Here is a 17640-nt window from a genome sequence, read left to right as displayed (position 1 = left end):
TATAGTCTCCATTGAAAGTCCACCCACTTTTTACTAAAGTAACCCCTAGGCAGGACGGCAAGGATCTGAATAATAGACTATTCATTTTCTCTTTGAAATTGCAACTTTAGTATATATTAACATTATTATATTTTGACTTGAGGGATTTGGGGAAGAGATTTATTAAGTAAAGATGATGTCACAAAACTGTTAAACCAGAACACTAAAATGTTCTCTGAAAAAAACTGCTAAGGTGCATCAAGTTTCTTGTCTTCATAAGACTGTATGCAATGTATGGCAAAGAATCCCAAAATATTTCCACCCCAAAAACCGACAGCTCCCAGGAACCCCCAAATCAGGAATAACACTGTTCAGGGCAAGAAGAAGGCTTGACTCCATTTCACTCTTTTCCCCTACCATGCAATGGCTTCACGGTACAGCCAACTTCTAATGTAAAATAAAACAAAAAGTCTGATCATACTGCCTGACAAAATGATGACTCCAACATAAACAGAAATAAACATTCATTACATTCCATGTTAGGCTTTTCTCTGCTAAGAAATATTGATGAAATCACCCCTGTGACCATAATTATTAATTAGAGGACAAAGTCATTAGGGAGCTGATATGATAAAATCAGTACCCATTAAAATGATAAAAGGTTAAAAAGTATTCATTGAATGAAATGCCATAGAAATCACCTCACTTTTAATGTGCTTATATCTTTTGTCATTAATTTTATGAAACAAAGCTTAGTTATTTAAAACAATTCTGTTTGGGTGTATATTAAGATGCAGGGCCATATTTGTTTGGCTAGAACCCTAAAAAAGTCAAAGAGCATCATCAATTCTAAGAAAACACTGTTATTTCATAACTTTTTAGGAAAATGAGTAAATTCAGAAGTCAATGTTCCACAGAAGTACAGTTTATTTATTTAAATCTGACCTTTAGTGCTCTATACTGCAGCACAAAATTTTCATCTCCATGATACGTGATTAAAAAGTATTGTTACTGAACACTGGTATCCGATCAATTATGTGACAATTTAATTTGGAATTAAACATTAAACTAAGAATACTGGTAGCTAAAATACATATTTTTAAATCAGTGCTTATGACAGTAAAAGCAAATTATTTATAGCCTTCTTACAGTACTGGCCAGGCAGGTACCCTAAAAACATTCAGGAGAAAAAACCTACAAGCTCTAAAACAGTCATGTTTATGTTTTAGACTGTGCTGATTTTTTTCAGCCTCAGTCAAAAGTCTTCCAGATATGAGTCAATAGGATACTTCTGATGACACGATTTAAAAGTTACTTGAAAAAGTAAGAGTTGAATCCTGTGAATGAATCATAAAATCATGAAAAATTAAAAAAAAATTTAAAGCCTAGATTACCTTACTACGAAAATAGGAAAAGTAGAATACTCCAGTATTTCTGAATAAAGTTAACAGTCCCTTCCATCATTTTCACAGAACACTCAAAATTCTCTTTCTTCTGGAAAGATGTACAAGGATAGAATATTTATGACAGCCACTCTGCATCCTCAGCGCATACCAGAAGTCCACTTAATCACTGAAGAAACCTTTTCTAATAATTATGGCCAATAATGCCCTCTCTCTTTTTAGATCTCGTTTAAAACATACTGTTCTGTCTTACTTATTTTGCAATTGCTAAAAGAGTATTAATGTGGTCTTCCCAGTTAGTAAACCCTATTAAGACTAGGACAGTGTTTACTATTTCTCTTAGATCCAACTGAGCACTTGGTTCAGCTAGATCTTGGTAGGTTCCAAATATTTATTGAACTGAACTTAACTGAACAGGAAACGAAAAGGAACCATGCCTCTAGCCAATGTCAGCTGGTACCCAGAAACACATGGTAGAAACTATTACCATAAAATCTTTCCAGATCTAGAAACAAGCAGATCCATGCTGTTAGAGGAGACTAGGTTATGATATAATACTTGCTAGCAGGAGAAGGTGAGGACCCTCTGGCCCCATCATATTGAAGGTTCACAGTGCCCTGATAGGTACAAAGGAAAGTGTGAGATTATTTTAATTCATGCCGAAGCACCTCATCTCTTCTATGCTAAGGATATAAGGCTTACGAAAGTAAAGGAAATATACAGGTCACATGTGCACCAAGATGCCTGGCTCTCATATATCCAGGAATACCTTGGTGAAAATAACTGAACAAAAATTTGTGTTACCAGAAGAGAGACCATGTTCTAAACTGCAGGGGTTCTTAGCCAGGGGTCCACGGATGCCCATGGAGTCCACGGAAAGATTTCAAGGGGTCTGTGAGCTTGAATTAAAAAAAAACCATCTTATTATCTCTTCTCTGACTTCCGATGTTGAGTGTCATATAACCACCTGCTGCTACATCTTGAGAAGGGATCCATGATTTTTACCTGACTGGCAAAGGTTAAGAACAAAAACGGTTAAGAACTCATGACTTAGACCATGGGCTACTCATCTAAACAGGCATCATTTCATTCACATCTGAATATCTAGTACCTGGCACAAAGGTTCTTCACCTTTTTTGTCCCACGCTCCCCTTTGCCAGTCAGGTGAAAACCATGGACCCCTTCTCAGAAAGTAGCAGCAGACAGATTTATGACACTCAACCAGCATTGGGTCTAACAACTACCGTAATTTCAAAACATGGATGAGCATAAGTGATTTTTTGAGATACGCAACAACTGTAATGTGCTATGAAAGGAATACTACTGTAATTTATTGAATACATTCTTAAGTGACGGAAATGCTAGATTTCAGTTAGATGTCAGAGAAAATAAAGATAAGAAGTTAATATTTTTCATTTCAAGCTCAAGACCTCCTGAAATCTTCCCACAGACCCTGTGGCCCCTGGTTAAGAACTCCTGGTCTAGTTCCTTCATGGAATATAACACACACTTAACAGAAGCTTTCTGAATAAATGCTCGTTAAATGAACAAACTTTAAAGATTACAATTCACCTTGGGTACTTGGAAACACTAAATTTAAGCTGAAGTCCTGGCATGACTATTTATTAAACACACATCTTTGGCGAAGTTATTTGATTTCTTTAATCTTTGGTTTCTTCATCTGTAAAATTGGAATATTACTTTTCTCAAAGTGTTTAGAGTTTAAAATGGCAATATGCATGCAAAAGTGCAGAGTATAGTAGGAAAACAGTATATGCACTATCTTTATCCTTGTACTATGTTTTAATACAATATACCGTCTGTCTTCAATAACCAAGTAGATCATTTTCAAATTTCCTTCTCCACTCCATTCCATAACTTCTCTTTAATCCTTCTTTGGTGAACTTAAAATGGAGTCTCATATTTTAGGAAGTGCTAACTTCTTTAGGGGTAGTATAAGTATCAACAGTAGCAGTTATTCTTTTCATGAAATCCACAAAACCACACTTCCCTGTTTTTCTTTAGTTTCTCAAGGAGACGACTTTAAAGAATCCTTAAAAATCATTAAGAATATGCATTCTCCACAAATACTAGTTATCATCAGAGTTCATCTACCTTACCTTCATCTATCACAAGCACCTGCAAATCTGTTTCCTTTGAACCAATTGTTCCATTGTACAATTTTCTATATTTCTTAATATTTTCCTTTGAGAACAAGTACATTTTACCATGTTAGAATTCCATACCTCATAATCACTTTCCAAAAATTCGTGTAATATCATTTCATAGATGAGTGGTTTCAGAACTGGATCTCCTCTTGGTAAATAAGGACTAATAGCCTAGGGAAGGAAAAGGAAAAAAAAAAAATCCTTCAAAAGTGACAAAACAAAATTGAATTTCAATTACTGATAAAACATAAACATATATTTTTGCTTTTAAAATTTAAGGTAGCAGACTACTTGGAAAATTAGTATAAAGACAAAAGATTCAAATATACTCTACTTTCTTATAACAATATATTTTTGAAAGTATATATGTATAAATGCATGTATTAATGAAGAACAAAAAAAGTGCCTAGGCTAACCTTTACCTCCTGTTTTTCCTTATGAATTAATAAAAATCTAAATAATAGGCGGGAAGAGGTCATAGAGATTATAAAAGTCAACCTCTCAAGTAAAAAGGAATATAGATCTTCTAGTTATCTGTTTTTCCCTATATTATTTAAATCTTTCAAAAACTCACAATTATCTTTTGAAATTGCGGGGAGTAGAACTTAACGCTCTTTGGATATTATCAGTGCTGTGTCAAAGTCAAATTTCCAAATACTGTTAAATAACTGTAGTGCACTATGAGCCAAACATCACCCTTTACAGAGGGGACACAGAGCTAGCGTCTTCATTCCTAAGGAGCTCACAGCCCCAAATGGAAGATGAGCAGACATTTAAGCAGATAACTGTGATATTATGTGGTAAGTGTTAGAAGTGTTGTGGTGAGCAGAGGGGACTCTTGCATCTGAAGCACTATGGAAGACAGACCACATAGGCCCTAGGTCTACCAGGAAAGAAAAGAAAGGGCAAGGCACTTTTGGCAGGGGAACAGCACAAACAAGCATTCTCCTAGCATTTTCTAAGGAGGTCAGGAAGCTCAGAGATGTGAGATGGGGTCCCTGAAGGGACAGAAGCCTGGACAGGAGGGTGGAAGTAAGATCATGGAAGGATTTTAGATTTTACCCTAAGGACAGGAGTGAAACAACAAAGATTAGAGAAGGGAGAATTCAGATTTATTTTTAAAAAAGCTAAGTCTGTGTTGGGATGCCTGTAGATCTATCAGAAGGCCATTGTAATAGCTCAGGTGAAAGCTAAGGCAGTGGTACTAGAAAGGAAGAAGGGGACCCAGTTGGTATTAACAAGGTAAAACTGACAGGAATTGCAAGTTAAGGGCAATGGCTTTGAGACAGTTAGTATGGAAATGGGTATGTTATGATGTCATGAACACAGATTAAAAGGAGAAAGGACTAAATTTGGGAAGTAAAATGAATTCACATTAAGTTATCAACAATATACCTAAGGAACAATGGCCACCACACAGCTGGAAATATGGATACTGTTATAGAATGAACACGTTCAAGTCCTAATCCCTGTCCTGAGAATGTGAACTCACTTGTAACTGGGTGTGACAGCTTAAAATTATTTAATGAATCCCAAGAAGAGAAATATTATATTTGTAAACTGATCTATTCCTCTGGGTGGTGATATCCTTTGATTGCATTAAATTCAGTTGAAGGACCTTTGATTAGATTACTTGATAATATCGCTTTAGGGTTTTTGAGTGGACTATGTCAGTGAGGTGTGACTCAGGTGGAGTCTCCACCCCCTTTCTTGGTCTGATACAAACGGAAACACAGAGAGACTCACTCAGACAGGCAAAGGTAAAGGAAGCCGCCATGTTTAATCCTGCCATGTGAGAGGGTCAATTAGGCACAAAGCCCCAAGAGGCTGGGCCCACGGAGCAGCTCAAGAGGAAGGGGCGAGCCTCAGGAGAAAGCTGAGATGAGTGGCCATCTTGCTGCACCACGTGGCAACATGCCAGATCAACAGTAGTAAACTTTGGTGAGAAAGCATTTCTGATGATGCCTCAGTTTGGAGTTTTCATGGCTTTGGAATTGTAAGTTTTTACCCCCCAAAACACCCTTCATAAAAGCCAACACATTTCTGGTACTTTGCATCAGCAGCTCTTTGGCAAACTAAAACAATAGGCCCTTCTGAGATTCTATTAAGATGAGGCCAGCCAGAATCAGAGAGGGTCTTAATTCAATATGACTGGAGTCCTTATAAACAGAGGAGTGAGTGGGAGACAGGAGATAGATGGCCATGTCACAGAGGCAGAGACTGTGTTAGGGACCACCAGTAAGCTACCACCAGAACACTAAAGACTCAGAGAGAGCCGGATTCTGCCAACACCTTGATTCCGGACTTCTAGCCTCCAAAGCTGTGAGACAATAAATTCCTGTTGTTTAAGCCAATGTACTTGACAGAGCAGCCCTGGCAAACTAAGACAGATATAGTACTCAAAAGAGAGGTCTGGGTTATAGAACCATCAGGATAAAACATGGCCACAGAAATGGATAAGATCTCCCGGGGGCAGCCCAGCAAACACTATGAGACTATGTCCTTGGGGGACCTCCAGGAAAGAGTAACATTTATGGGGCAAGTACAGGAGGAGTCATTGGACTGACCAGCTGTGTAAACAAGAATTTTTAAGAGCATTTTTATAACTCCAAGAGGACACTCAAAAGGCCCACAAATATAGAAAATTTAAACAAAATGTATGAACCAAACATAGGAATACTATATTGATTGATTTGGATATTTTCAACTAAGTTGAAAGATAAAAAATGAAATAAAATCATTCCTTAGAGCTGTAAAAACTAAAAATACATGAATTCTTCAGTAAATCTGGGGGAAAAAAACCAAACCTTATACCTTATATTTTACAATCTACTGGATGAGACCCTATCTGTTTCCCACTTTCATTAAAAATAATATAAAGCAGATGGAAGGAACTGTTTTGTTTGCAGCTGTAGTGGTTACCAGAGGTTCTGAGTCGAGGGGGAGGAAATAACAGGTGGAGCACAGGGCATTTTCAGGGCCCTGGAATTATTCTGCATGCAAATGACAGATATAGACCATTAAACATTTTGTCAAAACATATAAAATTGTACAGTGCAAAGTACAAACCATAATGCAAACTATAGACCATGGTTAGTAGCAATGCTTCAATATTTGTTCATCAATTGTAAAAAAAATACACATAGTAACATCAGATACTATTAATAGGGGAAAATATGAGGCGGTGAGTATATGGAATCCCCTATTATTCTCAATGTAACTCTTCTGTAATCTAAAACTTCTATAAAAATAAAGTAAAAAAAAGCTGATATATAAAAAAATAAAAGTGAAAAAAAGAAAACATGAAAACTTCCTATGAACACAGAAAGGACTAGAAGGAGATAAGAATAAAAACACATATAAACATATCACATACACACATATATATTATTTTATACCCATAAAATGAAATTAATTTCTAAAAGTTTGATTTTTTTCCATCTTAGATAATACTTCCCCACAGAGAACTGACTACTAGAGTCTTTTAACTTTATTTCCATCTCAATATAAATATATTACATCTAAAGATTAAGAGTTAAAAATAAAGCTTTGCTTACCTTAAGTTGTCCAATTTCTTTAAATTTATAAACTTCATATTCCCAGAGTGCTGCATTTTTCCCAAGAATTTTTTGGCATTTGCTGCCAGTAAAAACATCCCAGGAAGAAAGAAATTATAGTAAAAAATAGAAGAGAAATAGAATAAGTAGACATTTTCCCAAGTAGTTAGATATATCTCTCAGTCCAGATTTTTAAAAAATTTCTATCCTAAGTGCCAATGCACACACATGCATTTTTGTTGCCTACACAAGTTGGACAGAAATTATGAAAATTAGTACAAAGGACTACAATAAGGGGTTTTCCCAAGGATATTCCTGTTCTGAATTCCCTATTTATCCAGATGGCCACTGCTAACTTGGGGGCTTTTCTTGCCTTGAAGGAATCTCATCATATGAATCTCCAACCAAAGGTGCCAGTCTTGAACTGCTTAAGAAAGTGGACTACAAAATTAGACTGCAGAACATCAGAATCCTAGCAGAGTATATAATCTGGAGGAATAATTGTTTATGTGTGAAGGATACCTTGTTTCAAACAAGAGATACACAGGTTTTCTTAAATCTCAAGGGGCCTAAAAGTAGGCCTCACAGTCTTGCTTCCAGAGCTTCCATGTGGTCAAGTGGACGGGAACTGCAAAGCTAGAGCAGGAGCCAGTCACACAGATCCCAACCACCACAGAAGTTTCTGTCCACTACAGACAGATATTGCTTCCATTTAATTACCACCCTTCTGTTGGGAGACAATTCTTCTTGAGCCTCTTGCATTTCTGCATAAATTATGAGCAGAGGCACTGCCTCCCTTTGAACTGGACCATCTTCTCCAGGACATCTGTAGAGCGAACAGTCTTGGGTATTAGAGGATAAAGATAGTGTGTCCCTCCAGAACAAAGGACAGGTTTGATAACTGTCTGGTACAATAATGTTTTCCTCTGGAGCAAAGGTCAGGCAGACTTACTGCCCACTATAAAAGATTCAGATACCCTAAGCTCAGGTCTCCTCTCCTGTAACACAAACCACTGGATGTGCAAAGTCACCTGGCCCTCTATATGGTGCCTTGTGGCAAATGGGGCTCAGGGAATTGGCACAAATGCCAATACTGTGTTTCCTGCTATCACTGAGATGAGTCCTTTACCTCTGACCCAGGAGCCTCATCTGCCAGCATCTACAAAACTATTACACTGGTCATTTCTACGTATAGTAACAAATAACTGTGAAAATGTCATTATTACCGTGCTGCTATGTCATACTCTCCTTTCTCCACCAGGTGATTTATATATGCCAAGCCGATATCCTAGGGAAAATTAAATGAAGGAATGTCATAATTCAACTAGAACAACTAAAATGTTTAGTCTTGATTTCTGAGCAGGCCATGATGTTGAGGTCACATTAGCACTACTGACTGCAATGTTTGTGTGTTTTAATTTGCTTTATTTAATTATCCTTGCTACTCCCTCAAACATGTTCATTTTAAATGTACTTGTTTGTGGTTTCATGAATTTCAGAAATCTCAATCTTTAAAAAAAAAGTGATTATTTTTTAAAGGCTTCTAATCTGGTCCTCCCAAGAGATTCTCTCGCAAAGAAATCTCCAATAAAGAAACATGACCCAACAATTTCATGTTTTCACTGAATATGAGGATGTTTCTTGGGCCTTCATCTGGAAAAAGGGAGCTAGCTACCTGTCCTCTCTAATCCAAGCCTCAAGAAATGCTATAAGAAAAATGAAACTACAGGCTCTCATATTAAAGGGAAATAAATATTAAAGTTAATGCTAAAGTAAATGTGAGCTCAGAAAAACATGTAATTAAAACGTAGGAGTTCACAGATAAAGAAACAGGGCTTCAGAGCAGTGAAGTGATTGGCTTCAGCAATTATATTTATTCACTTACCCACACCTTGGTTCTGAAAGGATTTGGGGTGACTAGTGTCATCAGGTGCACAGGGGGGATGGTTTTGCTTGATTTCCCTATGACTCCTTATGAAATATTATTTTATATAATATTTTATTTTTATTTTTTTTAAAGATTTATTTTTATTTATTTAATTCCCTTCCCCTCCCCCAGTTGTCTGTTTTCTGTGTCTTTTTGCTGCGTCTTGTTTCTTTGTCCGCTTCTGTTGTCATCAGCGGCACGGGAAGTGTGGGTGGCGCCATTCCTTGGCAGGCTGCTCCCTCCTTCGCGCTGGGCGGCTCTCCTTATGGGTGCACTCCTTGCGCGTGGGGCTCCCCTACGCGGGGGACACCCCTGTGTGGCAGGGCACTCCTTGCGCGCATCAGCACTGCGCATGGGCCAGCTCCACATGGGTCAAGGAGGCCCGGGGCTTGAACCGCGGACCTCCATGTGGTAGACGGACGCCCTAACCACTGGGCCAAAGTCCGTTTCCCTTATATAATATTTTATATACCACCCCCCTAGGTTGTCTGCCTTCTGTGTCCATTCACTCTGTGATCTTCTGTGTCTGCTTGTATTCTCATTAGGAGGCTCAGGGAACTGATCCTGGGACCTTCCGAGAGTGGGAGAGAGGCGATCATTCTCTTACACCACCTCAGCTCCCTGATACTGTGTCTCTTCCTGTCTCTCCTCTGTATCTTTTTGTTGCTTCATCTTGCTTCGCCAGCTCTCCATGTGGGCTGGCACTCCTGCGCAGGCCACCGCTTCGCATGGGCCAGCCCTCCATGTGGGTCAGCGTGCCCTCACCAGGAGGTCCTGGGTATCGAACCCTGGACCTCCTGTATGGCAAATGGGAGCACAATTGCTTGAGCAACATCCGCTTCCCTGAAATATTATTTCTACCAATTGCATTTTCACAAGAAGCTTAAACTTGTATATATAACAAAATTTGAATTTAAACTTTTATTTCATGTACCAAAAGCTTATGAGAAATTTCTTCCTGGATGACAGATATGGTTGGAAGAAAAATTCCATATATAACTGAAGTACAGGACATCCCCATTTTAAGAGGAAAGAGAAATACCCCCAATTTTCAGTTTACTGAAATTTTACTTTAATGACTATTATGTAGGAAATCATATTTCAAATCTGTTAGAACTAGTGATAAAAAAGAAGGGGCTCCCAAATTTATTTCTCTGAAAATATCACAAATCACAGTATCTATGGATGATCTTTCTGCAAGGTTCAGTCCCTCCAACCTGCTTTCTTCATGTCCAACCCCCTTTCCCCCCACTATCAAACTTATTCTGCTGTTCATCCTCTTTTCCTTGTACTCCTTCAACTTCAACCTCTATTTTACCTCTTTTCCCTTAGTATAAGCTTAAGTTTAAGTGTCTTTCTTACACAAAACACCCGATAACTAGCTTCCCATGATGCCACAGCCTTCCAATTAGTGTTCACTATTCCACTTCACAATCAACCTTAAAATCTCTCTCTCTATATATTTTTAAAGACTTATTTTGTTTATTTCTCCCCACCCTATTGTTGTTTTTCACTTGCTGTGTATGTTCATTTTCCTTGTTTCTTTAGGAGGCACTGGGATCAGAACCAGGGACCTCTGATTTGGTAGGGAGGTGCCTAATTGTTTGAGCCACCTCTACTTCCTGCTTTGTTGTGTCTCTCATTATGTTCCTCCCTGCATCTCTTTTTGCATCATCTTGTGTCAGCTCACTGCTCTGGCCCATTGCATCAGCTTGCTGTCTTCTTTAGGAGGCACCAGGAACCTCTGCTCCCTGTTTTGCTGTGTATCTCGTTATCTTTTTTCTTATGTCTCTTGTTGTGTCAGCTTGCCATACCTGCTGTTGCATCAGTTTGCTGTGCCTGCTGATCATGCCAACTTGCTGTCTTCTTTAGGAAGCACTGGGATCAGAACCAGCAACCTTCCATACAGTAGGCGAGAGCCCAGTTGCCTGAGCTACATCTGCTTTCCTATAATCTGTATTTTACGCTACTTCATAATCTCCTATTCACTTTTCACTCCCTATCCCATGTTGAGAATAAGTAATACATATATGGGAAACTCACTAGTTGTTTTCCTATTACCTAATTCAGAGTACAAATGTCAAGGTGGGTTTGTCTTACCCTTGACCTACTTTCTTCAACTACCTAAGCGCTTAACTGTATCTATCCTGAAATTCTCTCCTCTCTTAGCTCTCACAACACAACCACCATCTGGTTGTTCCAAACCTGTTTCTTATGCACAATCCCTTGAAAGTCACTGTTCCAGATGGTTCTACTCATTGTTCTTTGTTCTCTGTCACTAAATACTCAACTCTGTGTGGACTAAACCAAACTTAGGTATTCAACTGACACTGTTTGCTGATGACTCTCGTGAATCTATTTCTGAGTCCAGATGTCTTTTGTGAGCTCCAAGAGGATGTTGTATAGGTGCCTAAAACTCAGTGTGTTGAAACTAGAAGTCCTCATTTCTCCTCAGTGAATGGCAACACCATCCACCCAGAGTACCAAGCTCAAGGCACAGGAGTCAACCTAGACTTCTTGCTTTCATTCTCCTGTCCACACAGTCGGTCACCATGTCCTGAAGATTCTACTTTACCATGCCTTTCAACCTTCATTACCTCTCCATTCCAACTGGCACTGTGCAGGTCCTCATCACTTCCCACCTGGGTTACCAAAACATTTCCTAGTTGATCTCTGAGTTAGCTGCCTCCCTCTCACCCATTCTCACCACCACTATATCTTTCTGTAAATTGGCTTCTCCAGTTTCCAAGACAAAGCCAAGCTTAAGTACACATGGCCCTTCGGGGCTGGCTCTTACCACCTCTATAGTTGTAAATCCCTCAACTGCCCCACATATCCAAGCAGGTCAAGCGGTTTCACATCTCTGCATCTTCACATATACAATTCTGACTGGCTGGACTGTCTTCAGCAACATTTTTAGATAATCTTTACTTATTCTCCACAATTCTGAGGGAGAAAACAACCACCCTCTGATTCTGCCTTCTCCTTTTAGCACCTGAATGATTTTATTTGTAGTCTCTTTGGGAAACAATACTTTCATGTGGAGTTTTACAGAGAAGTTTAAGGTGGGGAGAGTGCAGGCAGAAGGAAGTTTGTCTAAAGCCCAAATAGCCACAAAAGACAAAGTTTCCAGTTTTCATCTATAAAACAAGGTCCTGGGCTAGATGATCCTGAAGGACTCTTCACTCTCAAAGGATATGATTTCTTTTCTGTTCTCCATCTGCATGTTCACTGTCACAGTTAGCAATGAAACGGACTTTCCTGTCACTATTATTTTTTTAGAGTCCAAAATGTAAAAATGTATTTGATGTTCCAGATTAGTCTCCACAACAAAATCATTCAAGTCTGTTCTTATGGAGACACTGAAGCAATCTAGTTTTGGTAAATTTTGCCAAAATGTTACTTCACCTATGATTTTAAGAAACTTCTGCACACATAACTGGAGAGCTATGTGTTTAAAGTGTATTTCACAAATACAGTTCCCAAATTATCTAAAACTACCTCCTAGCAGGTGTTAAAGTTTCTTATTTACAAGCAGAAACTGATTCAATAAAATGAGATATTTTGATCTTACAGGTTAGAGAATTAGTTTGAAACAAATTCTCAAAAGGTAGGAAGAACCTATTCTTTTCAAATTACTTTCAATCACATTAAAATTTATCAAAAGGCAAGTTACAGAAAATAAAATTATATACTTACCAAAATTTTATGTCTTTTAATGTTCTTCTGGCTAATTTCAGCTGCCATCAAAGCTTCCTATAAGCAAGATAAAAGGAATGGAAAGGAGAGAGGGAAATTAGGAGACAGTGGAAGAGAAAGATTCTGAGATTATATACTCTATATTTAATATGTTTCAAAGTTCTGGACTACATAAATTAAGACCCATTTTTCTGTGGTTTCTGCTTGACTTACTGGAATTTTTAATGCTATGGCTAGATGAACCTCACTCAATTCAAACTCAAACAAAAGCAGTCAACCAAAATAAAGACTTCTCTAGTTTCTTTTTTATTTTATTTCCACATCAAGATACTGGAATCATATATCAGACTCAAATAAAAAGACAACAAAATTTTGTCTCCAAATGAAAACATTCATATGCCTTTCTAAATCTGTATGACATATAGAAAAGGGACACTTTTCCTTTGTTGCAATAAAAAGTAAACTATATGCATAATTTTATGTATATCTACAATTAAGTTTTGTAACATAAGATTTTTTTTTTTTCTATTTTGGAAAGTCTGCAATTATTCACTTTAACCACAAATGTTTAAAACATAAAATCATTTCTTTAAGAAATTACTAAATCTAAAGCAATATGGTTCTAAATGGATTATGAATTAGTTACCAATGTCTGGACCCTAACTAGTTTTTTAATGTTTTAAAGTTTCCCAAATACTTCACTTAGTTTCCTAACTGATTCTTTCAAGTGATTGCAAACTTAAAGTAACAAATAGATGAACTATAAAGGTTTGTTTGTTTTTCTTAGGTGGTTAGCATATAAGCCATTCTATAGAGCATCTCTGAATCAATACGATAAAGTCTTTGCAGCTATTAAAGCTGAAAAAATGTTTTCTTTCACGAAAGTCATGCTGGGACATAACTATACAAATTAGTTTGAATCAAGACTTAAGGTTAAGTGGATAGTCATTTTCTCTGAATTGGTAGTTAAAACCATCCTACGTGAATATTAACAGCTTTACCTTACACAGGATAATAATTGCACTAAATATCCAATTAGTCAACACCAAAATACTACCCCTATTTCATTGTTCTCAAATACTCACAAAATAAAATTTTCAATAGGCTGGATCCAGCCCACCTTTTCCTCCACCACCAACTTCTCCCCCATTAATAGTGAAGCCAGTCAACCTTGCTGCAGTCTTTTTTTCCCCTCCTAATTTCTGAAAACGGAATTGGGAGGTTATGAGCCTCCTACATATTTCTGGTTTGGGGCACTCTAATTCAACTGCATGAAAGATTTACGATGAAAACCTTTTGTCCTCTGCCAATACTTTCAAGAAAGTAAAATCAAAATTACTTCATATTTCTTCTTTTCAAGGAGCCAGTCTATGTGATCATCTTGGTCTCGTTCCTTGGCCACTACCACATCTCTTGGACTCACGATGTAAAAGAGTGATTCTCCTTCAGAGTACTCTATAGGTGAGAGAAGAGGAGAAAAACTCAGGAGAATCAACAGTAGAAATGTAGCAATGGTTTTAGGGGACCTGTTTAGGCTACCCAGCTTGAGAGCAAATGGAAAACTCACCTACCTTTGGAGCAAGTGGAAAAACAGGAGTGGGGAGGGATATAGAATGATGGAATATGTTTTAGTGCTTTTTAAAAAATTTAAGTACAAAATAATTGGAAAGAAGACAAAGAAGGAAAAAGGGGAGGGAAGAAAGGGGAGGAAGGGAGGATGGGAGGACATACCAAAGAACTTTAAAAAAATAAGGTGGGTTTAAAATCGTTTCAGTACATTAACACTGTCTTCAACTGAAAAACAGCATTCAAAATTCTCTGAATCTTATTGCATATGAGACTTCATCTACTGTATATAAACTTTATTTATGGCCATTTAGTAATTTCCAGAACAATTACATCTCATAGTCGGCGATAAATGTTTCTTTCCCATCCAGGTCAAGGCCATCTAAGGCCTAATGACAGATGCCCCAAGCCCTGGGGACAGAATCTATCGTTGCGGCATGCTCACAATGCCAATTGTGAGAGTTTCATGCAGAACTCAATTATATAACCTGTTCTGAAGGGTTTCTAGGTGTGCAATAGAGTTTGCTCTGAGCAAAATACCTAGATTGAATGCTTTCAGTTATGAATCACATTTGCTCTTTGCCAAGGTAGAATATATTCACATTTTTCAACTGATTAGGGCCTTTATGTGAGAATGCTCAAGCATGTATACAGTATTTCCACATTTCCTGGGGCCAAAATGAGAACTGAAAATATTCTAAATATATACTGATTGTTTTTAAAGGAGGAAAAGATTTTAAAAAAATCTTAACTGTTACATATTTTCATACAACATAATTTACAAGGCTAAGATGACACCGGAAACACAGCTGCCTCAGGTAAGACTTATGTGAAAGGTTCTGCCTTTACCTCTGAGCAGTGACCTTCATTCACAGCTCAATACATACTATTCACCCAATGCCTAGTATGTGCCAGGCACTCTTTGAAGCTCTGCGCATTTGGTCACAAACAGAAAGACAACTTCCCTGGCATCCCAGAGCACACCTTCTAGGGCCATAAAGCTGGGAGTGACAGGACAACCATAAAGCCAAGCGGCTTGACTGCAGTGTAAGTGAAGCATCATGTTACACAGCTAGGACGAAAGAAAGAATGCAGTGACAGGGAACGAGGAGCCTACTCACCTCAACCCTGGCCTCCTCTCTGCCCCCCACTCCCCTTGCTGGTGGAGCTCAGGCAAAGTTATGTGATCTCCTCTCTGGGCCTCGTTCCCCCATTTTCAACACAAGGGTCTCTAAGACCCATTCGGTACCTCAATTTCAATTCCCTTTTGTGTCAGTCAAGGGGAAGGGGGAACACCCATGAGTACAAGAAATAAAGTGAGCAGGGTCCCTGATAGTTCACACCTAAATGATAATCTCTACATTCATTTTCCTGAAAGCCTCTGACTGTCAGAGCATCAGAAGAGATCTCTTCACAAGTCTCAGGAAGTGGCTGGATGATATCCAATCTAGGCCTGGCACAGAATTCTCTTTCCTAAGGGAAAAAGAGAGCAAGAAAATTCATTTTAATTATATTCCTATAAATCATATAAATTAATTCAAGCCAGTCATTACTGCCTTTAAATTCCAGTGCACGCAATCTCTCCTAACAACCTGCTGTAGAGAGCGCCATGGCCCAGTTTCATTTTCTGACCTTTAGAGAGGGATAAACAAGGCCATGTACTGCTGAGCCCTGTCAGCGCTCTACCACGGCAGCTCAAGCTGCAGGGAGAGCCGAGGCCCAGGATGAGCTAGCTACTCCTTAGGCAACTTTGCTATAGCTCTTCCACCCAATATGGGAGGAACGGTGAAAACTGTACCACAAACTGCTTCATTATCCAAATCACTGCCCACTATCAGTAATGCTGGGAAGGCTGAAAACGTCGCTGATTAAGAGAAGCTGGAAATGTTGTGCAGCCACACAGTCCTGTCCAGTACGGTAGCCAGCACTTACAGGGGGCAGCTCGACAACTGAAAATGACCAGTGTGACAGAAACCTGGATGTCTTCTTTTAAACCTGGATTTTTATTTATTTTATGACTTTTAACTTATTCAAGTTTAAATAGACAGATGGGGCTAGTGACTGTCCTGTCGGGCTGTGTGAGCTCTATATGTCAAGACAGAAGGGAAAAGACGAGTTCGTGTTTACTGAGTGCCTGTGACAGTCCAACAACCTTAGACGGTGCTTACACGGAGGTTACTCTCATTTAATTCTCAAACTGACCCTGCAGATCTTGGGATAATTGCTCCTAATTTTACAGATGAAGGAACTGAGGTTCAGGAAAGTAAACTAAGGTCAGAGTTACATGAGTAATTTTGCAGAAAAATGTGGCTTTAAGGCAAGTGAAATTGTGATTTGAAATCAAGTTTGCCTTACTTTAAACTTCATGCTTTTTGAATATTAGGTATATAGGTATAAAGCATATGCAAATATTCTCCAAACCAACAACAGCCAAAGCAGTGACACTGGAGCAGAGAACACAGATGAGGGGGACAGAAAGAAAAAACCCAGAACAATACTCAATTCTCCAAGTTTCCTAAATAAAACAGTAAGACTAGAAGATTTCTTTGTTCAACTCTGTTAGGACAACTAAGTAGCAGTTACTAGTTTTGGATCTCACACATTCAAAGCATTTCAAAAATAAAATAATAATTACAAAAGATGAAATAGTACCAGAGAAAAAACTAGTGGATCTACAGCATAATTTATCAAATCTAAGAAAAATGAGAAATTTCAGTTTTGAGGCAACAGGAAAAAAAAAATGAAGGAAAAAACTGAAGGATTCAAACCTTAAAATTAACTGCTATGACACCAAAAAAAAAAAAAAAAAAAGGATAGTAGAACAGAAAAAAATATTTGAACCAAATATATTTAAAGAAAACCATATTAAAATCTTCTTTTACATGGTAAGGAAAGCATTAAGACTGTGATCTATTTTATTATTTTACAACTTTTAATTACTAAAGAGCCTGCTTATCTCTGAACTTTCTAAGAGCATGAACTTGGCTTTGTTGATCTTTGATCTATACTGCCTACCAGAATTCCGAACACACATGTGCTTTATCAATGAGTGAAAGAAAAGCAAAACATTAGGGGAACAGCTTAATAAATTAGAGGATATCAATGACATGAAATATTATACAACTATGAAAATAATGATGAGGACAATGCAAGCGTATGGAAAGATAATGGAATAATGCTCATAAAAATAGGGCAAAACAATAGCACGTGACTATGACTATGTAAAAGGTTTAACGTGGAAACTATTTGGGGAGATAATATTATGTGATATATTAATAAAAACAAATTTTATGTAATGTTGCATTTAAATCATCTTTTTAAAACAAAGAAATAAAAGTGGG

The 17640-nt window shown here is 37.9% G+C and overlaps 1 protein-coding gene across 4 annotated transcripts in view; it reads right to left on the bottom strand.

Annotated features, from left to right (window-relative positions):
• Positions 1-17640, bottom strand: part of VPS41 (VPS41 subunit of HOPS complex) — a 247119-nt gene that overhangs the window by 49999 nt on the left and 179480 nt on the right. For all 4 annotated transcript variants that reach the window (XM_058296762.2, XM_058296764.1, XM_058296761.1 and 1 more), the window contains 6 exons: positions 15643-15772; positions 14073-14188; positions 12734-12790; positions 8334-8395; positions 7108-7189; positions 3629-3721 (listed from right to left, as the gene is read on the bottom strand). In XM_058296762.2, the coding sequence (XP_058152745.1) occupies positions 3629-3721; positions 7108-7189; positions 8334-8395; positions 12734-12790; positions 14073-14188; positions 15643-15772 (540 nt within the window). The remainder of the gene's footprint in view (positions 1-3628; positions 3722-7107; positions 7190-8333; positions 8396-12733; positions 12791-14072; positions 14189-15642; positions 15773-17640) is intronic.

Source organism: Dasypus novemcinctus, chromosome 5 (assembly GCF_030445035.2).
Source record: "Dasypus novemcinctus isolate mDasNov1 chromosome 5, mDasNov1.1.hap2, whole genome shotgun sequence".
Taxonomy (NCBI): Eukaryota; Metazoa; Chordata; class Mammalia; order Cingulata; family Dasypodidae; genus Dasypus; species Dasypus novemcinctus.
The sequence above is the reverse complement of the archived record's forward strand: the minus strand, read 5'-3'. Positions and strand labels throughout refer to the sequence as shown.